We start from the raw sequence: 26,096 nt of genomic DNA, 5'->3' as shown, positions 1-26,096 counted from the left end.
ATACCAGCCAAGCTTGGCCTGCATGGGGGTCTGGGGGGGGGTCTGGGAAGGGTGGGAGGAAGGTGTTCTGCGGTGGGGGGAGGGCGGGCCCGTGGGCAGGTGGAGGTAAGCAGGGGGTGGGCTCAGGATCTGGCACTTATACCAGATCCTAATCCCATTCCTGGGCAGCCTGGGGCAGCCCCAGGCTGCCTGGATCTTTGCCACCTTTTTAGGGGTGAGGGGAAGCTATTCCCCTTGCTGCCTACTTCATTGCTTTTGGCCTCAACCCTGCCATGCATGCAGGGCAGGCGCATCGGCCTGCCTGCTCCAGGGGAGGTTAGGATTGGGCTCCCGTAATATTTCAGTTTCCTGTGAGGATAATTCACATGTAAAATCAACATTGGCTGGAACAGAAGTGTTCAGCATAAGGCCTGTGGGCCTGATCAGGCCTGTGGAAACTCCTTATCCGGTCCATTTTTGAGCTGTGAAGTGACTCCTGGCAGCATGCAGTGTGAGTGGAGCTGATAGAAAGAAGTTGTTACCAACTTATCTCTTTCCTTTGTTGTCTAATCTTTCTCATGCCAGCTGGAGCCTGGCAAGGTGTGCAGACTGCTGCTGGAATTGATGCTTCTAAGGAAGTCATGACTTAGGGCCAGCTTGTGGTGACTGAGGGAGGCAGAGTTAGAGAGCGAGTGCTGGTCGAAGGAGGATTGGAGGATGTGGGTGGTGCAGTCATTATAGTCAGGTAGACTGGCCATAGCCCATTTTAAGATGACAGTTGTATGTGTTGCTCAAAATTAGGGAGTGAGTAAAGAAGTGGGGCTGCTGAAAGGGTGTTCCACATGATAACTAGGCCCTCCTGTATCTTGAAAATATGATCAAGACTTGTATATTTTATCTTATGTAATTTGCAGCTAATGAGTTCCTAGGTGAGAACAAGGTGCTTATTTTTTCCAGCTTAATCTGACACATATATAGCCAGTATCACTTTCTGCCTTAATGATGTCACTTCCAGCCCTCAGCCAGGGCAATGGATGCTAACCTTGGCTTTCTGTATGAAATGTGTTTGACCCTCCTGGGCTAGAAGGTATATTGTGGGGTTGGTAATGGATGTTGTCTGCTTTCTAATCCACACCCACAAGTAATGTGTACTAGGCTAAATTGCATTTTTGGTGTCACTTGATCCTGTAGCATGCTTTATGGCTGAGCAAAGATTTGAATCTGGGAACCTTAAAAAAGAAAGCGCCAAACCCACTGTTTTATGAGCTACACCGTTCTACAACTGAACTGATCTTATTTTTGGATCTCCTTAAGGTCATACTTGACCATGTCAAGGCAGCACTAGAAAAAAAACATTCTTTCTCATTCCCAGTCTCTATGTATTTCGAAACCAGCAGATCCCACACCTTCACCTTGTTTAGTGGTCTAATTATTCCTATCACCACCCTCAGATCCTTATCCTATTTCACAGCTGAAAATGCTTATCAGTTAATATGCTATCCTGCTTGCAGGGACTCTTATGTGAATACTAAATTCTTTTTTCATTGGCAAGCGAAGTGTGGCACTCTAATGTACGATTCTTATGTTATCGTGGAATGATGGTGAGAAATAATGCAAACTTCTTAATTTTACATAGTTGTAAAGATTTTTTACTAGGAAAGGTGTTGAACTGGGTGTGATCAGAGTTCATCAGGACATGGTGGCAGTAAATGATCACATATATCCAGAATAGTTTTGTTTTCTTGTTTGGCTCCAAGGCAGAATTGAGGAGCAAAATAACTCTCCACAAAATGTGGAATAAGTGCTTGATCCTGCCTTTGTCAGCATGCCGAAGATTTTTAATTTTTCTGCGACTGTGGCAGATTTACCAGATGGATTGCTGTTATGTGAACTGGCTTTTCATGGCAGAACGATACACTTACAGAAAGCTATATGTTTTTGAACCAGTTAATTGATATTTTTGTTAGGTTTTTTTCAGCAAAGCTCAGGTCATTTGGAAGCTAATGGCATCACACAAAGTACTTTGTGGCAATTAGTTATCAAGGGTGTAAATAGAATCACCAGGAGAACTGCCAAACAGTTTATTTGAATCCGCATTCTAATGTTTATTCTAATGTTCATTTCAGTAGGGCAGCCCAATCCTGAGCTGCCCAGTGTGCAGGGCTGAAGCAGTGCTGAAAATGGCTGCCGCTGCATCCAGCAGAGTCTAGGAGAGCGGGGTAAAGGGGGTAATTTGTACCTGGTCCCAGGGCAAAAAGGGGGGCCCAGGAGCCAAAGGAAGGGGACCAGAAATTTCCTGGGATCTGACATTTTCCTATCTACTCAGATTTGTTGCACGTATGGGATGCTGGGGACACTACTGATGCCACATGGATAGGTAGACCTGGGCTCCAAAGACTTTTCTAGCTCTCTACCCTCCCCTCACCTTGTGTTGCCCATCCCTGCCCCTATTCTGCTCAACTGTCACCACCCTCCCCTGCTCTGTTTCACCCCCCCCCCCTTTGCAAAGGGGTCCAAAAGAAATTTTGTACCCCCTGATAAAATTCAACTCAGAGGCCCTGGCATCTAGCATACCTCATGAAAAGGGAACTTTTGTCCCCTTCCCATGGGTAAGGCTAGTAGCCCCGCAATGGGGCTACTCAATTCCTCAGCGACCCAAATGTTGGTGTAGAATTTAGAGCCTTCATGTCAGGTGGACGGCATGACATGGAAGTTCAGGATCCAGCTCCACTTCCTGCCTCCCTCCTGCCCTACTCTCTTCCACAGCATGTCTCCTCCCCACCCTTCCTCCTCCACCCGTACCCTAGAACAGCTCTCCCCGGAATGCCACTGTGGAATGCTTCCTCCCTGCCTCTCCCATGCCCCACGTACCTCTCTGCTGCCAGCAGTCTTCACGACTGCTGGGCAACGGAGCTCCGGTGCTCCACCGGTACTAGCACTGAGGGCCATAAACATGCCTTCTGGCATGTTTGTGACAGTGTGCGCCAGTGGTGAGCCGGCACACACTGCATAGGATTGGGCTCATAATCCATAAACCGAATCCAATGTCTGTAAAGAAATATTTTACATCATACAGTGTAGTCTGTCATCATGAAAGCTGTGCTTCAAGGACCGTGATCAGGGAGTTTGGAATCTTTAAGGTTACAAGGTAGAGAATTGGGTGCGATTTCATAGGCTTGCAGGCTAGGTAAAGTGATTATGTTTTCAGTGTTGTAACATTTTTAAATAGAAAGGTATAGTGCTTGTTTGCTTTGTTTTTAAAACAAAGAAATGAATTTATAATTCTATCCTTCATGTCTTTTGAACAAAATGCCTGGGTGTTAGTGTGCCATGTATATATTAAAAATAAATGCATTTTAAATAAGATTGTCCTGTTATGTCTTGTTTGATGCTTATCTTGAGTATTTTTAAAAGTGAAATTTGGAATGTGGTATTTGATGACTTGTGCCTTGAATAATGAGAGCAACGGGTGACTGAGTTGAAATTTTGCGCATTTATTTTCAATAAAATCAAAGGGATTGCTCAACAAGCCTTCTCTTAAGCACAGTTCAAACACATGATTGGTTAGGTGACTTTTTTAAAACAACATCTTAAGAGGTTTTTGAGCAACAACAAGGAGCTCTAGAATGGTGATGACTTCTCACTTGAAAGCTTCCCAATTTTAAATTATATCATGTGTGCTATTAATGGAACTAACGCTCTCCAGAGTTCCAGGTTCACGGAGTATTGTAGTTTAACATACTAATCGTTTAAGCTTCAGTTAATGGTGTAATTGCAATAGCTAGTGCTAGAGAAGCTGAGAAGTCTTCCTTGGAGATTGCGTGACGGGAATCTGTGGGTATGCTTAGATAGGAAGCTCTTTGTGTACAATGTTCAACCATTTGTGTCTGTCTAGCTCAGAATTGGTTCTCCAAGGTTTGAGACGGAGGTCTTCCCAGGCCTGTCACCTGGAGACAAAGAGGTGAATGGGACTTGAAGCCAATCCTGCACCTGAAATAGCATGAAAGGGTTTCCCACCTCCCTGTGTGTGCGTGCATGTATGCTCCCCGTGTCTTACAGTCCTGCTTTCACTGCAATCTTCTTGGTTCACAGGACTGGGTGAGTGGAGTCTAGAGAAAGAACAGAAGACTTTCTTACGTTCACTCCCAGGCTTGGTCTGCCTTGCCTGTTTACAAGGAAGAAACGTAGGATCAGAGAAAGATTCAGACTATCGTGAACCTTTTTATGCTTCCCTGAAGGGAAACCAGCAAGAAGAACATAACAATGGCAGCTTACCACTTCCAACCCTGCTGTCACAGTCCTCCTCCTCTTGCTTGCTTCTCTTGTAGGAAGGAAAGTAAGTGAGAAGATGATTGTGGCAGTGGCATGTCTGGTAGAATGAGAAGCCAAGTGGGCAGTGAGCCAGTGGAGGCAGCTTCACCCCCACTAGTCACTGCACCTCTTAGACTGCTGCAGGAAAGGCTACTTCAACCATCCTCATGTATGCAACAGCCCTGATTGGGCTAGATGATGACAAGCCTCTTCGCACATCATGTTTTTAGAGGTACAGTAGGATATTTAGGGGTACCTAAATACAGTAGTAAGGTGTAAACCCCTGCTAATTGGGTAAGAGGCACTTTTTCTAGTGGGTGTTCCTTTTTTTAGCAGGGGGAGAGTAACTGGCCCACCTCACCCCAGCACTGTCTGTTCTAGTGGCTGTCTGCTGGTATTCTTTTGCATCTTTTTAGATTGTGAGCCCTTTTGGGACAGAGAGCCATTTAGTTATTTGATTTTTCTCTGTAAACCGCTTTGTGAACTTTTAGTTGAAAAGCGGTATATAAATACTGTTAATAATAATAATAATAATGATGATGATGATGATGATGATGATGATGATATATGGCATGCTGTATTGTAGGGGCAGTGAAGAGCAGGAGCTGCCTGCCATCCCTGATTGAATGCACACTCTGGGGCAAATCTGGGTTCACTGCCTGCCACATCATGTATGAAATGGGCATGAGGGATGATGCCTGAACTGTGCCACACAATTGCACTGGTCAGTGTGCTCCAAGAATCGCTTTGCGGGGTTTGAAAGTCATTTTATTTATTTTAAATATTTATATCCTGTGCTTCTCCTCCTCCTGACAGTGAGGGCTTCATGCTAACAACATAATAAAAGCAAACTCAGCATAACAATACTAAACCAGTAATATAATGATGATCAGCACAAAACACTTCCCTAAGTAATGCCAGACCAATATAACAAATATAAAAACCCAACAGGAAAAAAATTAGGCCCTGCAAAAGAGTGTTTGGCCATTGGTGGAAGACAGTGTGGTTGGATGCAGGGCATGCAGACTGTGTTTGGGACCACTCTTAAATAGGGAAGTGCCAAGCAACTGCTTGTTTTTAAGATTGGCACTGAGAGGGGTGTTGGCAGCTCTTGTGCAGACCCCAACAGTGGTACAAGGCAGTTCGCTTTTTGCCTGGCAAAGGTATTTCCTAAACCTGCAACAGAAAGAGGTATGTTTGCTTGCAATAACAGACAAAGCCATCCTGCCTGTTCTGGCATGCCCATGGTGACCAGATGTCCTCTTTTTCCAAGGCAAGTCCTCTTTTATAGCCTCAGGTCCTGGAAAAGAACTTAAATGTCCTCCTTTTCCCTGTGAGCAAACAACGCATAGCCTTCTTCTAATTAATAAATTATTTGTAATATAGTTTTAAATTTTGTAAGAACAGCCCTGCTGGATCAGGCCATAGGCCCATCTAGTCCAGCTTCCTGTGTCTCACAGTAGCCCACCAAATGCCCCAGGGAGCACACAAGACAACAAGGGACCTGCATCCTGGTGTCCTCCCTTGCATCTGGCATTCTGACATAGCCCATTTCTAAAATCAGGAGGCTGCACATACACATCATGGCTTGTAACCTGTAATGGATTTTTCCTCCAGAAATTTGACCAATCCCCTTTTCTAAAGGCATCCAGGCCAGATGCCATCACCGCATCCTGTGGCAAGGTGTTCCACAGACTAACTGCACTCTGAGTAATAAGTAGTTTGGTTGTAGTATATTGTAGGTAATATAGTGTTTAACCACATGACTTGTTGTCCTGTCCTACATTTTTCTTGGCTGTCCTCCAGTTTGGGGTGCCTGGTCCTCTTTTGCAGTCACGACATGTGGTCAGCCAGGAGTCACTGCAGTCAGCCCCGCGTCCCCTGGGCGGCACCAGGACAGGGGAAGCGGCCAGGTGCCGGCGAGGCTGGAGTAGCATCTGCCGGCCCGAGCGGCGCCCCGTCCGCGCCCCGCCCCGCCTGCGCTTCCCGGCCACTCAGGAAAGGCAGCGGCGGGCGAGGGCGGAGCCGGGCAGGCGTCGCCGATCCCCAGCGCGGTCCTTGCTGGCTGCTGTGGCGAGCCGGGCAGGGAGACGCAGCGGGAGAGGCTGCTGCCCCGAGAGTCGCCACCGCACCGGGCAGGATGATCCTGACGCGTGAGTGTGCGGGCTGGCTGGGGGCGCCCCAAGGAAGGCTGCAGCTGGCGGGGGGGGGGCGCTCACGGGGAAACTTTCCAGACTGGAAGAAGGGCTTGCCAGGGAGGGAAGGAGGAGCGAGGCTGGGGGAGGCTCGGAGGGAGCAAGCGGCGCAGCGGTGGGCGCTTTTCTGCTGACCGTGCTGGAGAGGGCTGCAGGACTGAGGCTGCGATCCTGTCCACGCTTTCCTGGGAGGAAGCTCCATTGACTATAATGGGACTTACTTCTGAGTAGGCAGGCATCGGATGTGACAGTCCTCGCTGGCACTTTTGCGCCCAGAGCAGGCGGTGATCTCCAGCACCTTCAGTGAGCCATGTGGGTGATGAGTCTCCTCTGGTCAGGGAGAATCCAGAAAGGGGGTGGCAGGCCACACAGTTTGGCACTTGGGGATGCTCATGAATCGAGAAGGCTGCTTTGCAGGTGGTGCGCGTGTTTTGCAGATTTTGTTTTGTGGGTAAAAATGAGAATGCAGAAAGTGATGCTATGTGTTTTTATTCCAAGCAGGGCCTAGGAGAGGGGGGTAAAGGGGGTAATTTGTACCCGGGCCCAGGGTCAGGAAGGGGGCCCAGGAGCCAAAGGAGGGGCCCCTGAAATTTCCTGGGATCTGACATTCTCCAAACTCACTACCCATGCAGGATGCAGGGGGCAAAACTGTGGGTACATGGCCACAACTACCGCCATATACACCAGGCCCAGGATTGCATACATTCCTTAACAGTGTCACATCTGGGAGGAAACTGACTTGCGACAGTAGCTCTTTGGTTTGTGGACCTGGACTACAAAGACTATTCCAGCTGGTGCCACTTTCCCCCTGCCTGTTTTGCCCCCATTGCCACCCCCCCATTCTGTTTCACCCCTCCCTCTTTGGGAAGGGGCCCAAAAGAAACTCTGTACCCCCTGATAAAATTCCTCTCCGAGGCCCTGATTCCAAGGGTTCTTTTTTGGAAGTTTTAAATTACAATTGCTTTAAAAGCATACTGGGGAGATGATGTCGGTGGTACAGTGTCAGCAGATGCAACTCGCATCCCCGTCCAGCCCAACCAAGCTACAGAAAGTAGTGTTATGTGTTTTTATATGGTTATCACTGAAAAATCACACCTCTGCTTATGAATGGGATGCTTGACTGTCAGCGCTTGAGTTAACCTTTCCTTAAAGTTAGCCTTCTATTTGGAGGGGGGCAGCTAGTGGAGCTGTGCGCTTTCTACATTGTGGGTGAATGTAGGCTTTCCTCTCTATGCCAGTATTATGCTGCTTCCCAACAGTTGTAACTCAGCTCACAAGAATTTAGGTCAGTGGCGCAGCCTGCAAGTCAGTCTTGAATGTTCTCTTTAGAAGTCCAGACTGCTGAAAATGTTTCCACGGGGAGGTTTAAAAGCTGTGTAAATTCTCTCGCTGTTAACTCCTCCGTGTTCACCTCTTTGCACCAGCATCATTCCAGCAATACTTAGCTGGAAACATTGTTGGAGGGGTATTCCTACTCTCAGAGGGGCAGGAGAGATTCTTCACAAGTTTGTCCTGGTCAGTTGGCAATTGTAATATTGGAAAATGCTGCTGCTTTTTGTAAATGTGTGATTGGAAGAGATAAGGGTGTCCGATATCCTGGTGCCCTGAACTGAGGACTCCTCAGCTGTACTTACTCTTCATTCATACTCAAAACATCAGCATTCTGAGATTTGTTTATAGCTGTTTGAGGTGCTGTGGGGATTGACATCAGCCTGGTGAGTAAAGCTCAGTGTGAGTCAGAACCATCCCATTGTGAATTTTCCCTGTGCCCGCCAGCAAGCACCATTGAAAATTCAGTGATGGTTCTGACTTGCACTGAGTTGTACTAGACAGTAGGTGGGGAGAACCTCCACCCCCAGCTCTGTGGTACAGTGGTACAGTACGTGTTTTGCATGCAGGAAGTGAAAGATTTGGAACTAGGAAAGATCCCTGTCTGAAAATCTGGGGACCTGCTACTAATCCATGCCTGCTAAGGCAGCATCCTATGTTCATATGATATGTCTATGTGTGTGAGTGAGGAGAAGACTTGCTACAGGGATGTATACTGAGTGCTAGTTATCACTTCAGTTCAGTTTACTTTTATTATGGTCACCGCCCAGCATAAAAATAACAATACATTCACCGTATACAACCGAACATGCATATGACCCATGACAGCAGCCTAACATAGGTTCTTGACAACATAATATACTAAAAATTAATAGATATAAGTCGACTAAGTTTGGTCTAGTTATTGTGGATTGAACTGAGTACAGTAACTGAGGAAGGTACTTCTGAAAGTCTTCTATCCATATTGAATTAAAAACTTATTCAGAATATAAATACTTCTCTATGAGCAACCAGGAATACCACAATCTACTCTCTTCCTCCTGAGGCTAACTGCAGCAGCTAAAAATTTAACCATCCTCCGCATTACCTCTGGATTTGCATCTGATAGAAGAGAATGACTATAATCTTGACTTGGGCATTTGGTGAGCTCTTCTAACAGTGGGGAGATAAGGGATAATTGTTTATCCTTATAAAAAACACAATCCAGCAAAACATGACTGGTGGTTTCTGGTTGGTTTGCTCCTCAAGGACACAGTCGCCCTAAAAATGGGACCTTCCGAAAGCGTCCTTCCACTACAGCTGAAGGCAAACTGCCACACTGCCCCAATGTAAATGCCCTTCTGTGGCTTGGGATTTCCTACTGGAAAAGATAGGGAGCTGGGGCAGCTATATATCTGAGCTCCTCCTTGATACAAAACTTTCTGACATTATTAAGGTCTTCCTGGCGCTCCATGTCAAAGATCCGCTGCTTGATCCTAACTCCCGCCTGAGCCAGTCCCATGTCAAACAAAGATGGTATGGAAAATCCTAGAGAGGACAGTTTTCTTTCCAACCCTTTAATCTACCTAGATTTATGCTCATCTTGGAGGATTAGGGGAGCAATCCCTAATGGGTATAGGTGCAGTCTTAACCAGTAAGAGCAAATGGCTATCCAGACACGGTTCTCTATCCTAATCAGGCCTGATTCCAGACGTAAAAAAGTGTTCAAGACAGTAGATACGCTAAAGGCGGCCCTAATAAACTTAGACTGGACACGCTCCATTATCGTGAGTGCTAGTTATCTTCTCTCCTCCATGCCTACATCCAGCCTATGAATATGTCTTTATAGTTTCATAACCTGTCACTTTGACTAATGTAAAAAAACCTGTGTATTTCACTTAACCTTCTGTTGTAGTCTGTAAATTGGCTGCTTGTTGACACTGAACACAGTTTTAATGAAGGACATCTTTGTTCATGCATTGCAGGGAGTTCAATCTAGTTTACAGTATCCGAAGGACTTGGGGCAATCTAACATTGTGATTTGATGAGATACATGTGTTTATAGAGAAATGTATATGTAAGTGATTTGAGAAGCAGTGTGAAAATATTTGTTGTTGATAAGGTTTGGAGAACTAATTTGCTTGGACGGACAAATAAAAGGATTTTTGATATCATACTTTAATGGTAATCCCACAGTTGTTAATGGACCATATAGCAGAAGGTGTATAATGAATCTGTCAGTAAAGTTATTGATGGGACTGACTCTGGTGCTGTAGGAAATGTACATTCTGGACTTGGTACATGGCTCTGCAGCTGTCAAGCAGGTTCCATGCATGTTGACTCTGGTTCTGGAGCAAATGGAGGGCATCATGGAAGAACAATAGGAGGAAAAGTTCAATAACAGGAGTAGGGGGCAGGAGTGTAAGTGTGAGTGTTTTCTGAACAGCTTTTCTACAACCATTTTCTACAATCAGCAATCATTACTGGGTAATTCTTCATTGTGATACGGGTTTTTTTTTTTTTTTGCTGCCATAATAACATTGGCTGGTATTCACCATAGATATAGTGGAAACAAAGTTGTCAGATGGTTTCCATAGATCTGATTAGACTGATATCTTGATCTAATAATAAAATGTATCAATCTAGTAATAAAATGTAGGACTTGGACTTTGGTTGTGTACAGTTTAATTGGTCTAGTTCAGTGGTCGGGGAACAGGGGTAAATTACCCCAAATGGGGTAAAAGTGAAAATCTGGGGGTAATAAGGTTGCCTTACCTAACTGTGTGCGGGCGCCGGGCGGGGAGGTAGCGGAGGGAGTCAGCGCACCCGCTCTCCACCCGCTCCAGGGGGCCGGCAGCGGGCTGGTGCGCTGTGTGCACACCGCCCGCTGCCCTGCTCCCTTCCGCTCACCTTCAGATGTGGTGAGCGGAAGGGAGCAGGCGATACACTCAGGCTGTATCGCAGCCGCCCGCTCTCTCCGCTCTGTGCGGGAGACTGGAGCTGCCCGGCGCTGTAGTGATGATGTCATCACACAGCGCCGGGCCGTCAGTGTCTCCTGCCGAGCGGACAGAGCGGGAGGAAGAAGAAAAGCCGCGCCGACCGACGTGGGATCGAGGTAAGGTGAGTATTGTTTATTTATTTTTATTGTTTATTTATTTTATTTCCTTACTTTCAAATCAAGGGGGTAACGTCTGCGTTTATAAATTTTTTGGGGGGTAAGAGGTAAAAAAGTTCCCTGACCCCTGGGTTGGTATCTCAGTAGAATGTATTGACAGATGTTGTGTACAGTTGTAAACTTTTACAGTTCTGGGGAGCTGGACAAATGTCAAGCCAGTATTGGATATGTTGATCTCCTCTATTACTGTGCAACAGACAGAAAAAATTAGCACCCAGGCTTGGAAATTGTATAAGATGTATAGATGAAAGAAGTGGACAAATTATGTAATATTTGATATCAGTTTATTAAAATTGTGTTAGTAAAATCGGGTCCTAAAAATCTAGCACAGTTTGTTGGTCATGTAATATTTACATGGGTCTTGTCAACTATACTTTTTAGTATGCTGTAATATGCTGTAGCTTTAAACAAGTATCCTTTTATAGATGATCCTTTTTCTTTTATAGATGATTCTTTAAGGTATAAAGTACCTCAAATCTAGAATATTATTTTCAGCTGCTTGTGATCACAATTCTACTTACAGTTACTAGAGCGTGTTCTGTTTAAATCAGTGCAATGGAAGTGTTCTAGATGTGGCAATTTATATTAAATATTCCAATTTGTAGTTTATTCCTGGTGACTTAATTTTCTTCTTTGACAGTTATTTGTTACTGGGTTGAGGAAGGAAGGCATATATTTAATCTCTCTGTTGTGGTAATGGCAGCATCACATTCTTGTTTTTGTGATGACAGCATCACATGGGTTGATCTGACCTGGTAGCATCCTTATAAGTTATTGTCCCTGGTTACACTATATTCTGAAATCTGAGGATGAAAAATTAGCCAGCTTCATGATGCATAGTTGTATAAATTTTCAGAGGATGTAGAAGTGAATGATTTGTAAAAGAGAACAATTCATTTTGAACCTTTGGTAGGTCTTTAATCTTTGATAGCATTATAAGGTCAGCAGGAAGTGGAAACTTGCAACTATTCAAATGTTTAGAAAGCCAGGAAATCTGTGTTACATGCAAAGGGAAAGGGGTCATACTGGAGCTGGCTTTGGAATCTCACACCATATGTTAATCATCTCATAAAACTTATTTGAAGCTGTCATCTATTCTGGCTATTTTTAAGCAGGCCTTTCTCAGTCCAGCTTGGGAATTAAAAAAAACAAAACTTGATTTTGAATTAAACTTTGAAAATCTTGTCTGAGAATGTGTGGCCCAAGAATATCCAATTTCTAGCTTCTGTTTAAGAAAACCTTTCTCCTGTAAAATAAGGTCTCTAATAAGACCTTAACAAGAGTAGGACTATGGATACAGTGCTGGTCTTTGGAGCTGCGGGGCCCAACTGGGAACACTTTTTGTGGGGGACTCAGGTTTGCAGCCAAGGGCTGTAGAATCTTGGAGATTTAAATAAAATTTATTATAGATTTTATTTCTCTATGGCAGAATGGAAAGCAATTAAAATGTGCACTTAAAAAAAGTTCATGAGAGTTGGTGGACCAAATGGATTTAAGCATATTTTAATGAATTTGCATACAAGTAAGCTTCTGAAAAGTAAATGAGTTACAAAAATACTTGTGTTAGTGACTGTGAAATGATTTAGTAAAAACATTTTATTATTTTTGCTCTAATGCAGAGCATTAGGAGTGGTGTCCAACTGGGTACAATTGATCCAATTGGCTTAAAGCTGGCCCTGTGTGGATGGCTTCATATGCTACCTGGGGATTCCTTTTTCTTTGAATGGCAGCAAGTGCTGTGCTGGCATGATAGCTTTTATAAACATATTTCCATGGGTGGCTGGCTTGGGCTTCTTGTGTCAAGGTAAAGGATCCTCTGTTCCTTGTAAACTTCACTGTACAAGGTGTAGTGCAGTGGTGGTCCATGTGGCTGGGCTGCAACGTTGCATCTTGATGGTGGTCTTGATCCCACAGGGCATCTAATGTGAACCATTGCATGGCTTCACCCCTTGGGTGATGTATAAATTCCAGACCAGCCTTCAGTTCCTTATCTGAAAAAAAGGTTCCTTTTGTCTGGTGCTGGAGTGCTGTTGGCAGTCTGTTTTATCTACTCTTGTTCCTGTTGCTCTTCATTCTCCTACATCCATTATGATATCTCTGCCATACCACTCCTTTTTTGACCTTCCTCTGGTTTGTCTTTTCTGTTGCAGTTACAGAAGAATTTGTTCTAGCAGTGCTCCTGCTGCTGTGTTTTGAATGGACATGGAAGATACTGACCTTGGCTCAGCTTTGAATACATTTTTATCTCTGGAACAGCCCTCTTGGCTGTGGATCCCTGGTTGTCCCATAAAATGGCTTAATCCTGCTCCAAAATATTGGCTTTGCAATTGTAGCTGCTGTAAGCAATGACCAAAAGCAGCAAGTAACTTGGCTCCTATTGGCAGTAGGGATGTGTTGGGAGCTAGCTGCCACATATGTTGGTTTTTTCCTCCTTTTCTGGAGAAGAGCATTAGCTTGGCTCTGATGGAAGGGGTGGCCCAATTGAGCCTGTTGCCTGAGGCAGCAGATTGATGGGGGGGGAGCCCATCCGTATTTACTTGCCACCGCTGTTCCTCTTTTTTCCACTCCCTGGATTGGAAGAGGAAGAAGAGATGTGGAGGGAAGGAATATGCTGAGCTAGAACTTTGGAGAATGGGATGAGCAGAGACTTGGCTCATCAGTCAAGGGGGGTAGCATTTGGCATTCCTCCTCAAGCATCAGAGGTTCTGGGCGGACTGTTGTCTGTTGGTATCAGACAAACAATTGCGATGTATTGCAACTCACATTGCCATTTCAGGAAACTCATTGTTCAGTTATTGGTTACAATCTTATACTGAGATGAACTGCACTTATGTTATAACACCTTGTCAAGTTACTGTTTGCTGGTGTTTCTTCATCTTTTAAGACTGAGAGACCTTTGGACATAGGGAACCATTTGTTCATTACTGTGCTATCCACTTTAAGAACTTCATGTTGGAAAGTTGTATATAAGTATTCTTGACTTTTGGGTTTTGCTGTGCAGGTAATGAGCTTCAGGCACCCAAAAGGCTCCAAGGCTTGCTTTGGAGTTTACTCACCATGAAATAATTCCTTTAAAAGGCATCTTTTACGTTGTTGATTTCCTGCATACTGGTGCATGCAGTTCTGCATAAAATTTAATTCTGTGCTCCCCCCCCCCCCACATACAATCCTGTGTGCATTTTCCTGGGAGTAAACCCCATTGAATATAATGGGACTTCTGGTTAGAAATGTATAGGATTGTGCTGTAGGGTAACTTCATGCTGGCTATTTTACAGAAAGCAATGTGATAAATTATTACGCAATAATAACATTTGTATCTGGGAAGTCAAGCTTCTTGATTTGTTTTGTTTATAGAAACAATCATTTTGTTTCCTGAAACCTAAAATACCCGATTTTAATGTTCTTTGGAAAGGTTTATATTGGTGCCCTTTGTGTCAAAGCTTTGGCAGTTCAGTTTGTATCAGGGCTGTAACACGAGCAAGATGAGACAAATGGACAGTCTGGGTTTCTTCTTCACAAGGGACACGGTAACTTTTCAATGTTTGTTTGCTTTGGAGGCTGCTGGTCTATGTTCTTCCAAAAATATATGAAACATGTTTACATTTTTAAGGCATCTGGTGAATGTTCTGTCGTCATGCTTTTTTCCTTGTTCCTGTGGGAATGTTATAGAGTCAAGTCACATAATTTTTATTAATTGGCATGAAACGAGTCGTTAGTTCCTGACATCTGTTTTACTGAACTAAATGCCAGGTGTTATAGATGGTGAGATGTGAAACAAATGCTAAAACACTCCAGGAGTAAATTGACTAGTTGAGCACTGTAGAGCAAGAATTGCTTCTTGGCTCATAGTGGCTTTCTTTGCACATGGCTGTCATTCCTTGGCTTCAGAAAGTGTGCCTTGCAAATGCTTAGTGGTTAGTTGAAAACTATTCTTGGCTGCTTTTGAGATGACTTACTCTGCCAAAGATGCACCAGAGATTAATTCTTGGGGTCTTAGAGGTATGGCTATCATACTATTAGTGACACCACTTCAGAAGCTGTTGCATGCCAAGGGCGTCTGCTTCATGCTTGGATACTCGGGAGATATGTGTCCAAAGAGTTATATTTTATTACAAGGCAGAGAAAAACAGGACCACTATTATTCTGCGGAAAGTCAAGTAGGTTGATTTTTAGAGCTACTATCATGGCTTGTGTTGTTTTTCTTTCCCTGTACTGAAAACCGACCTGTGTTTGTGTTTTTCAGAAATTGAGGCAAAAGAAGCCTGCGATTGGCTGAAGGCTGCCGGCTTTCCCCAGTATGCTCAGATGTTTGAAGGTACCATCGCCCATACTATTCTAATAAAGAGAAATAGCTGACAGATATTCAAAAATAAGTTCCTTCCATTTGTAATAAATATCACACAGAAGTACGGTGGTCCGGAATAGAGCCAATGATGTGTAACTATTAATGCAAGTTCATTCAAGAGCTGACTATTTGTGTACAATAGCCATTGGAACATGGAAAGGAATGTGTGGTCTCAAGTTCCATTTGGGCACAGTTAGTCACCAGCTGAAACAGATAGTGCTAAATGCTGCTATTCGGTTTTGGTGCCCTGGCAAAGTATTCCTGTTCCAGTACAAAACTGGAAAAAATTAACACCCTTTCTCTGTGGGCAGCAGAGAAAATGACAGTGGTGTACTCTGGGGTTTCCTGCAGTTTGTTGTAGAAATGTAACCTTGAGAGAGGAGAGTGCAGTTCTCTTTCAATACCAATGTTGTGGTCTGACAGCACAGAGGCTATTGTGGATCCAACTTGATTGTGTTGATAGTTTGAGAGTTTGTTACTGTGTCTTCATCCTGTTTGGATATCTGGCTGAAAAACCGCACAGGGTTAGATGTGTTGTAACCTTTGCAGGTCTCTGCTTGAATATGTCTGCTTCGATGAATTTGTCTTGAAGCAAATACTAGATTTTCCCACCTTTCCTCCCACCGTCTTTTGCCAAGCAGGTGAGTGCCAGAATGCTAAACCTGCCCAAGACCTCTGTGGCAGCATGCCAGATGCCCGCCCCCCCCATCTGCTCCTCTCACTCTCCAGTGTTTTAGCTCAGGAATTGCCTCTCCTGTGCATTTCCTCGTCCTCTCTGTCCTCTTTCCTTTTTTGATCCAGAGATTGGAAGGAGGCAGAGCAGTGGATCCAAGTAGGTGGAAAGAGGTTACAGGTCCCCGCAATCTTCTGTCTGAAGCAGTAGGCCTCCTGTATGATCCAGTCCTGCCAGAATAGCACCTGCCTGCTTTGATAAACAGCTGGACAGGGAGATTTGAGACACGTCATCTTTCTGTTTCCATTCACCACCTTCTCTCTTGACTGGACAGCTCCAGTGACACCTGGACTTTGGGGGCTGGCCTATAAAAAAGAGGAGAGTAAGAGTTCTCCCTTGTCTCTTAGCTTGTCAACATGGTAAATCATGAAGGAAGAGAGATTAGAATTTGTTCCACTTGAGTTTTTGAGGAATTTATGTTAATTGTGTCTTAGGTCCGCATCCTCTGTAATTGTAGTCCAGAGACTGAGGTTGATTCAGCCATTCACCCAGGGACTGGAGACTGTTTCCTTCTCCAGTACTGGTTGCTTCAGATCCCTCTATCCTTATGGTTGTGCCAGGAATTGTTCTGGTTGTGTGTGTGTGTGTGAAGTTCTGGATACCTACAAACACGAGATGCTTTCCATAGAATCAAATCAAGACACAAGCCCCACCTTCAATTTTTTAGACTTTAGTCAAGTAAATCAAAGCACCCAAGGGAAGGTGAAGTGGTAGCTGTGCAAAATCCATTAGAAAATGCTAATATGAAGAAGCAAACTTCTATCAGGTAATTAACTACACCAGTGGAAGAATGGGCCGGTTTCCCTTGAGGTTAGGAAGGGAAAATGGGTAGAGTTGTGGAATGAAAAATGTGGTCTTGGAGTTTCAGAGGACATGGATCCCAGAGGAATGAAGAGAGTCTAAAGCAGCATGGATAGAGTGAAGTTAATGGAAGGTGTTTAAACAGAACATGTGAAGAAAGAGATTTCAATGCAGAGGGCTAAAAACAGGGGGAACATGATCATAATGATGTGGTGCAAGTTGGGTTTGTTTAAGAATTCAAGGCAGAGGAAAATGATATGAGAAAGAAGAGGCAGGAAGGGCAAGCAAAGCAAATAGACAATAGTCAGTGAGTTGAAAAGAACTTCATTGCATCAGAAGAAGAAAAGGGTGAATTTTGTAGATATCGCACAAATTTTGCAGTCTCTGACTGCCTTGTGACTCGTGGCTCACGTTATGTTCTTACTTTATCAAATGTCTGCATGTTTCTGATCCCTGTCCTGCATCAAGAAAAGCCCTTCCTGTCTCTGTGTTAGGCAATGGAGATAAGATTCATATTTTAATTATCAAATTGTATTTTCATATCTTGAGCTTTTTAATGTATCCTTGCAAACACTTGTCTGTAGTTAGCAAATCCAAAGACCTTTATGCTACTTTGCAAAGATTTCAACTCCTTGAGGCTGGCATATGTCTCTCCAGTTATGTTCTGTAGTCACTAACAGACTGTATGTTTTGTATACAATTCTAGGGTTGTAAAGTTTTTCCCCCCAAAATATTAACACTTAATGTTCTGAACTTCTGTTTGCAGATATGCAGTTTCCTATTGATACCAAAATGGTGAGAAAAGATCATGAGTTTTTAGATCAAGATGCAATAGAATCTCTGTACAGGTAAATGTTGGTCTGAATTTTTTTTTCAGTCAGGGACTAGATTTCTAGAACTGAAGTTCCAAACCTTTAATTCTGAAAAAGTGCTTTGTGAGGTCAATAGGACTATGACTAAGCAGGTGTAGGTGTGCCCCTGAATTCACGGGGCTTCAGTTCTGGAACCCCCTGTGGTTAAGTGAAACTGCAGATATGGGCAAACACCAACCTCACCCTCTGGCACCTGAGGGCTTCCCTGAGCCTCCTAATGCCTTATAAGGCATTTAAAAAGCCCGATTTTTCAAAAAACCGGAAGTCATGTGTTTTTTACTCTAAGGCTCATTCTGAGCCTGGCAGAGGCCGCAGATGGATGAGCACGGCCTCTGCTGGGCTCAGATGACCCTCCAGAGGCAAGGGGAGCAGACTCTCCTCGCCTCCAGAAGAGTGCGCATGGACCCAATCCTCAGATTAGCGAATCTGCAGATACGAGGACCCTCTCTGTACTCTGCTACTTTCCTGCTTATCTGTCTGCAAGTGTATGTTTTATATAGACATTAAAATTTGCAAGTGTTGTCGTATAACAGTACTACTATGACTTCAAGGAGTGGTTTCTTCTGAAAGCTAGAACTGGTTTGCACATTTCCTCTGAGCAATCATCTTCTGCTTTCAGCTGTATGAAAATAGTCTTCTGTGCAATATGAAAATACAGGTCCACCCATATTTAGGTGCAGATTCAGAACCCGAGGATTCCTTTAACCGCAGGTTGCCCTGAACGGATGGGCAGGTGGACTTGGACCCTCTGGAAGTGAGCTCACCTCCAGAGGATCTTCTGAGGCAGTTTGTGATTGCCTGTTTGAATGGTTGTTTTGGGCAAAACAACAACAACAAAAAAGCTACTTCCTGGAAACAAGAAGTGATTTTTTTTTAATGCCTTATAAGGCATTCTGAGCCTTAGGAAGCATTCCCTGGTTTTCCAAGGAAAACTGCAAGTAGCTTTTTGGGGGCTGAAACGGCCATTCTGAGGCCTGTAGAGGCAGAGGGTGGTAGTGCGCTGCCTCTGCAGGCTTCAGAAGACCCATCAGACCCTGCCAGAGCTCAGCTTCGGAGGGTGGGGGCCCCAAAAATGATGGGTTTGAATACCCACGGTTTTCCTTATCCTCGGGGATTCTGGGAACGGAACCCCCGCAGATAACGTGGGCCCACTGTAGATATGTACATGACTACATTTGATTTCAACAATTACCGTTACTGTGGTGATAATTCTTGGAGCTGTTGTTCTTTGACATATTGAGAATCTAGCAATCCCATGTATCCAGGTACATGTGCTTCTGGTTCATGAAAAATTATTGCTGTTCTGTGGTGGGACACAGGAGTGGAAGGATGATGATGTGAATGGATTTCAGTGGTGCAAGCAAATGCAGGGACCAGACTTGATTCATGTTCAGAGGATTAGGTCCAAATCCTACTTTCCAGCACTGGCATAGCGGTGCCAATGGGACATGTGCTGCATCCTGCAGTTGGGTGTCACTCATGGAGGCCTCCTCAAAGTAAGGGAATGTTTGTTCCTTACCTCAGAGCTGCATTGCCCTGATGTCAGTCCTGGAAAGTGGGTTAGGACTGCGTCCTTAGTCTTATAATGGGTTGGGACATTCATCATTGATGGGCATCAGTCTCCTCTGTATTTCCTCAGAGTCCCAACCTTGAGATACTTACAGTTTTATCACTGCAGCTGTAACCCCAGGTACTAGCAGGAGCACTTTTTACTGACTGCGTCGTGAAGAAGGTTTAGGTCATTTTTCCCCTTTACTTAACGTTTGAATATGGTAACATTGGAGCTAAACTCCTTTAATGCGCACTATTCTTGGTGCCTGAAAATGCCAGCCTACCTCTTATGGTGACTCACCATTGCAGCTGTGCTGGCTTCCTGCTGATTCTGAGACACACTTTAGGATGTTGTGTTTGATGTACAGATTCATCAATGGCTCACATCTGAGACAGCTAAGAGAACATGATCAGACTTTTCAAGAGCACTCAGGATACGTGCCTGAACTTTTTTCAAAAATACTGTAGTAAGACTTTTCAATTTGTGGTAGAAGGCAGATTAAAACTGGATGAGGCTGAGTTTAGCATTTTTGTTACATTATTTTAGCTTTGCTTAACATTGTAGCAGGTATCTTGTAGGAGTTTTTAAATGTGCTGTTGCCAACTTGAAGCCTTTAAGATGGGACAGGCAACAAATGCAAATTTGAACAATAGATCTTCTTTTCCTCTGTTCCATTGTTATCTGTCTTTTGCATCTGCTTTTATGATGTACCCCTTCATCCCAAACACATAACTGTTCAGGTATCACTGATGTTAAGGAATGTTCAGACACCAGCTACAATGATAAACAGAAGCATGATTTATAAAATTGAGCAGTGGAATTCTTCTAAAGAGTGGTTTGGTAAGATGCTTAAGGCACTGAAAGAGATGCTGACATTTTGCCAGAGCAGCTGTAGTAATGTAGATATACTTTATAATCTGGGGGATTTTTTGGCCAAGAGCAGCTCTCCCAAACATTGTGCAACCCCTACCTACATTCATCCCACCCCAAGGGAGTGCCAAAGTAATAGCTTAATTGCAAACAAATTACACAACAATATGTAAAGCTGCTTAATTCTTCAGATGATCATGTGTAACCTACACAAACACTGTTTGGGTCTTCATTTCTTTTTAAATAGCTGCTCAAGATGAAAAGAGCAAGTGTTCCTTCAGAGAGTCAGGTCTGAACTGGAAAAATCTATTCGTTTATCTGTTGTTGAGGGTTTTGTTTATCCCAATCTGTCCTTATACAAAACAAGAAATGGTCAGTCAGTGCCAGCAAAGACACTGGAATTTAGCAAAGGCTTGGAATTTAGCAGTTCTAGAAAATCACCTACTATCATTTCCTTTGGAAGGTGTAGGCTCCAGGCTTCTGGATATTTTGACTGCCCTTTATCTGCCACACGGTAGAAAAGGATAGGACATCGGCACACAACTACAAATGGAGCAGTATGCCTGTGTTAATACAGCTGATAGTGTTCTATTTTGAAGTTAGCATGGAATGAAAAGTTGAAGTTTTTAGTTGAAAAGCGGTATATAAATATGGTTAAATATGGTTAATAATGAATAAGATTCCAATCCTGAGCTTGCACTGCTGGCACTTTGCTGGCAGTGTCACAAACATGCCATAAAGCTCGTTTGCAACCCTCAGGGCTGGTCCAGCGCTGGTGCTAGCTCAGCATCATCTGTTGCTGGGCTAGCACTAGTGGATCACTGGTGCTCTGCCTCTTGGCGGTCTTGTGGACCACTGGGCGGTGGAGAGGTGAGTGGAAACGTGGGGGGGGGGAGGTGGCATGGAGGTATTCGGGATGGGGCAAGAGGTGTGCCAGGGGAGGGAGTGGGATGGGAGGGAGGTGGGACTGGCGGTGCTGAGCTGTATTCAGAGCCTCCGTGTCAGGCTCTCGATTCTACAGCAGGCCAAGGGTTGCCACATAATTGAGTAGCCTCACTGTGGGGGTACTTGCCTTGCCTGAGGAAGGGGTATTTGCCGTACCTTCTCCATAGGTGTCACTAGCTTTGCCTGGTTAATGCTCAGGGTGCCATGGCAGCCATTATCGGCACCACGGCAGCCCCACGTAGCGTAGGATTAGGCTGTAAGTTATGTTATCTTGCCTACAATACTTTTATTTACTTATATCTTAAAACATATGTAGGGAAATAAATGAAAACAGCTGCAGACTTAAATTGCAATTATATTTACATAAATTATGGGTTATATATTTATATATAAGCAATTCGTTGGTTATGAATGACCCAGTACCTGTACCTCTAACTGAAATTCCAGAAATCTGTGCAATTTAAACATTAGTTGGGAAATGTAATATGAAGGCAAACTATCCTTAACAGGCTGCTCGAGAGAAATGTGAAAAACTGTGTAAGAAATTAAGTGCATTTGAGTACTGTTGTGAAAACGGAATAGAACGTTAGGTCATGTCTTTAATCTGTCGCTTTCTTTTCCCTAGACGGTTAAATACATTGAATAAGTGTGCAGCAATGAAGGTGGAAATAAGTCGCCAAAGAAAGCGAGTATGTCTCCAAATGGAATTGCTTTGATTTTATTTTTTTTAAAGAGTCAAACTGTATAATGTCAGAAGTTTTGCATATAGGAATACGACATGGAAAGAAGTCTTTTTTTCTGTCCATAGATTCCAGTCCTAACAACTTCCATAAGTAACTCCCCCAAAATGAATTGACTGAATCCAAACAAGAAATTGGCACTCGGTGGGATGGGTTTACTGCCATTTTTACCCCTTCATCAGCTTTTCACACCTCATGGAATTAGTCTCTGGAAGGTTACCTGACCTTTTGTGGTTGGTTTTGCAGAGGAATAGGGACCTGAACCACAACATCTCCTAGGAGCTAAAAGGTCAGAACGCTTTATAAACCAAGCTTTTGATCAGACATCTGACACTTAAATCTCTTCTCTTTTTTTTTTTTGTCTAAAGAGTGACGAATCTGAAGATGATGAACCTTATGCAATAAGTAACAAGTGGACTTATGAGAAATGTACTCAGAGATGGTCTCACCTGGAAAGCTCAGGAGGTTCTGGTGCACCCTTTTCTCATGGTCGGAGACTTAAGTGTCTGGGTAGTGGGGACATAGCCTTTTCTGATCACGGAGAGAGAAATGATGAGTCTTCAGTTCACAGCACTAGCAGTGGGGACAGTGACATAATCAGCTTTCCAAAGACTTTTGAGGATGTTGAGATGAGTCGGAGCTCATCAACATGTTCCTCAAACAAACTGGCTTCTCCCGACTCTACCTTCAGTTGCTCTCCTTCTCCCAGTGACACCTTGAAAATAATTTGTGAGGACAAGCTCTTGGATAAACCATCTCGCAGAAAAGGAAGGGGCTTCTTAAAGAAAATGGAGAAACTGCGCATAAAAAGCAGCAGTTTGAAGAGAGAGACTCATTCAAAGGCTAAACTTATCATTAGCGACCCTATTCTGTTAGAGGGACTGAATGAAGAAAAGCTGAGGCATCTCAATTGTGTGAATATTTGTGATATGGCTGAGAATCAGGGGGTGCAGTCCTCTTCTTATTCACCAAGGACCTGCAGTAGCAGCAGCCAGTCTGAAAACAGCAGTACTGTGAGCACCCCAAGCCCTGTTATCAAAGTAAGGAGACACGGTAAAAGAGGAGGAGAATATGCTGAAGATTTTGATTCTAGCAAACTTTCTGTGTGGACTGATTTTTCTGAGCATAGCTTCAAAAATGAGATTAATTTGCATGAGAACAAAGTATTTCAAATACCACAAGGCCATAAACCTGGTACATTTCCCAAAGCACTGACCTATAGCCTCTTATCTCCCATAGACAACACTTCAGTCAACTGGAGAACTGGGAGTTTTCATGGGTGCCGGAGAAACCGGATTCAGATGGGTCCACATGAGACTGAAATGCCACCGGGTTCTCTTTCCTTGATGGATAATAGACTCAGTGTTTATGATAATGTGCCTGGCATTCCTGTTCATTTGAACAAAGTGAATGCACTGGAAATTGGTGATGACGATGTCTTTACAGAACTAGACAGTGTTATGGAACATGTCAATGGGCTCAGGAAACTGGTCAGTCAGTGGACAGAGAAATTCTCTGATGATGGGGACTCCGACTCTGCCAGTTACTCCAATCACTCCACTTCGCCATGCCCATCGTCACCTAAGGAGATCCATTTTGAGATTAAAAAGCATTCAGAGAAGTTTGCAGAACTTCCAGTTACTGATGGTGAAGAAGACTGCCCGCATGTTGGTGAGCATGGTCTTGCAGACCTAGCGTATGTGATGGAATCCAGAATGAGATTGACTATGGCACATTCTAACAGGTCAGTTGCATATTTATTGAAGTGGCCAAGAATGGGGTGGGGGCGGGATGACAACATAAGGCTGGAATGTCTGAAGAAAGAGTTGCTGTGGGATAAAAGTATGAACCAGGAAGTCTGCAAGTCAAATCTCAAGTCAGCAATATGCTCGTTGTGTGTCCTTAGGTAACCCACTCTCTTACCTGTCTCCTTCTGTCTGCACCTGCATTTTGTTGCTTCTTAGGACTGTTGTAAAGGACTGTTTAAATGAATTATGGAAAGAATTTGGGGCAATTAGTATCATAATAATACACAAGGGAAAGTCCAAGCACTTTTAAATATCGGGTTTGAGGTTGACACCTGGTGTATTTTATCCTTTCCAAAGACTTTTTGGATGCAGAAATGTCACTGACATCACAAAGCCCAGAAACATCCAATTTTTTACAGACGTGATAGGCAGATTAAAACAAAAATCTTCCTGCAAGGTCTTTCGTTGGTCTATTTAGCTCTCAAAATTGACATCAGTTGTCATTTTATACACTTCTGTGTACATTGTTGGCACTATGTAAAGAATGGCTAATCAGCCTAATTTGGAAGTTTTCTCATGTAAATTAAATAGATTTATTTGGCAGTGAAGGGAATAATATAACTGTGAGTGAAGTTGCTGCTTTGACATTTTCTTGTTGGATCTCTGTGAGTTTCCAAAGTGTACAATTTCATATTTCCCAGGTTCTAAAAATGAATAGCAATTTGATGTGGGTAGGGCAGCTTTAGAAAGGGAATGAATGGGCGGAAAATGTTAATATCCAGAGCACTTATTATTATTATTAACAGTATTTATATACCGTTTTTCAACAAAAAGTTCACAAAGCGGTTTACAGAGAAAATCAAATGGCTCCTTGTCCCAAAAGGGCTCACAATCTAAAAAGATGCAGCACCAGCAGACAGCCACTAGAAAAGACACTGCTGGGGTGAGGAGGGCCAGTTACTCTCCCCCTTGCTAAATAAAAGAAGAGCACACACTTGAAGAAAACACAGGTCATGGTTCAGGATGTGGACTTACCTCCCTGCATTACAATCTCTGCGCATGAACTGGAGGTTGTCCATGACTTTGTGTACCTTGGCTCAACTATCTCCGACACTCTTTCTCTCGATACCGAGCTAAACAAACGCATCGGTAAAGCAGCTACCACGTTTTCCAGACTCACAAAGAGAGTCTGGTCCAACAAGAAGCTGACGGAACATACCAAGATCCAGGTCTACAGAGCTTGCGTCCTGAGTACACTTCTGTACTGCAGCGAGTCATGGACTCTTCACTCACAGCAGGAGAGGAAACTGAATGCTTTCCACATGCGCTGCCTCCGACGTATTCTCGGCATCACCTGGCAGGACAAAGTTTCAAACAACACAGTCCTGGAACGTGCTGGAATCCCTAGCATGTATGCACTACTGAAACAGAGACGCCTGCGTTGGCTCGGTCATGTCGTGAGAATGGATGATGGCCGGATCCCAAAGGATCTCCTCTATGGAGAACTCGTGCAAGGAAAGCGCCCTACAGGTAGACCACAGCTGCGATACAAGGACATCTGCAAGAGGGATCTGAAGGCCCTAGGAGTGGACCTCAACAAGTGGGAAACCCTGGCCTCTGAGCGGCCCGCTTGGAGGCAGGCTGTGCAACATGGCCTTTCCCAGTTTGAAGAGACACTTGGCCAACAGTCTGAGGCTAAGAGGCAAAGAAGGAAGGCCCATAGCCAGGGAGACAGGCCAGGGACAGACTGCACTTGCTCCCAGTGTGGAAGGGATTGTCACTCCCGAATCGGCCTTTTCAGCCACACTAGACGCTGTTCCAGAACCACCTTTCAGAGCGCGATACCATAGTCTTTCGAGACTGAAGGTTGCCAACTAACAACTAACTAACACACTTGAAAAGGTGCCTCTTACTCAGTTAGCAGAGGTTTACTTAGCACGTTTTGTTTTTGTTTAACTTGTTTTTGTTTTATTCACATAGTACATTTTGGTTTTTTCAGACCTTTGGGGAACTGCTGGTCTACTGAAGAAGGCAGAAATTTGGAAAGTCTCTCTTTACCAATTGATAGCCAGTCAGCAGCCCACCTAAACCAAATACAGAAGTTTGCTTTATTAAAATTAACTACTTTAATGGACAAATACTCTCCTACCAGCAAACAAGGATGGAACTGGTAAGTCAGAATGCAAGAAATGAGTTAATGTCAAGATAATGGTTTTCTGCAATGAAGAACTTGTATGTGAAATCTTAAACTGTATTGGGTAGGGAACTGCTTAGTCATGGAAACTTGATGGAAACTAAGTGATGCTTTTAACTCAATATAGTCTGATCCTAAAGGTATCTGTATGGCTACCTCTGGTCCACTGTGTAATTCCATCAACATAAAAATCCCAGTTCTTTTGGCGAACCATTGTAAAACTCTGTACTAGTTCCCATATTCTGTGATGACTGGTACGAATTAAAAAATAGATATCTATGTAGGCTTCAATCCTATACACCAGAGGTTCTCAAACTTTGAGGGAGCT

The 26,096-nt window shown here is 43.8% G+C and overlaps 1 protein-coding gene across 5 annotated transcripts in view; it reads left to right on the top strand.

Moving 5' to 3' along the window:
* LOC136638835 (rho GTPase-activating protein 7-like) overlaps positions 1-26,096 on the top strand; it is a 110,935-nt gene that overhangs the window by 71,003 nt on the left and 13,836 nt on the right. For 3 of the 5 annotated variants that reach the window (XM_066612862.1, XM_066612865.1, XM_066612864.1), the window contains 5 exons: positions 15,212-15,283; positions 17,614-17,695; positions 21,712-21,775; positions 22,195-23,570; positions 25,574-25,744. In XM_066612862.1, the coding sequence (XP_066468959.1) occupies positions 15,212-15,283; positions 17,614-17,695; positions 21,712-21,775; positions 22,195-23,570; positions 25,574-25,744 (1,765 nt within the window). Of the gene's footprint in view, positions 1-6,335; positions 6,444-15,211; positions 15,284-17,613; positions 17,696-21,711; positions 21,776-22,194; positions 23,571-25,573; positions 25,745-26,096 lie in introns of those variants that run through there. The other 2 variants (XM_066612863.1, XM_066612866.1) reach the window with 2 other exon arrangements.

Source organism: Tiliqua scincoides, chromosome 2 (genome assembly GCF_035046505.1).
Source record: "Tiliqua scincoides isolate rTilSci1 chromosome 2, rTilSci1.hap2, whole genome shotgun sequence".
NCBI classification, from domain to species: Eukaryota; Metazoa; Chordata; class Lepidosauria; order Squamata; family Scincidae; genus Tiliqua; species Tiliqua scincoides.
The sequence above is the reverse complement of the archived record's forward strand: the minus strand, read 5'-3'. Positions and strand labels throughout refer to the sequence as shown.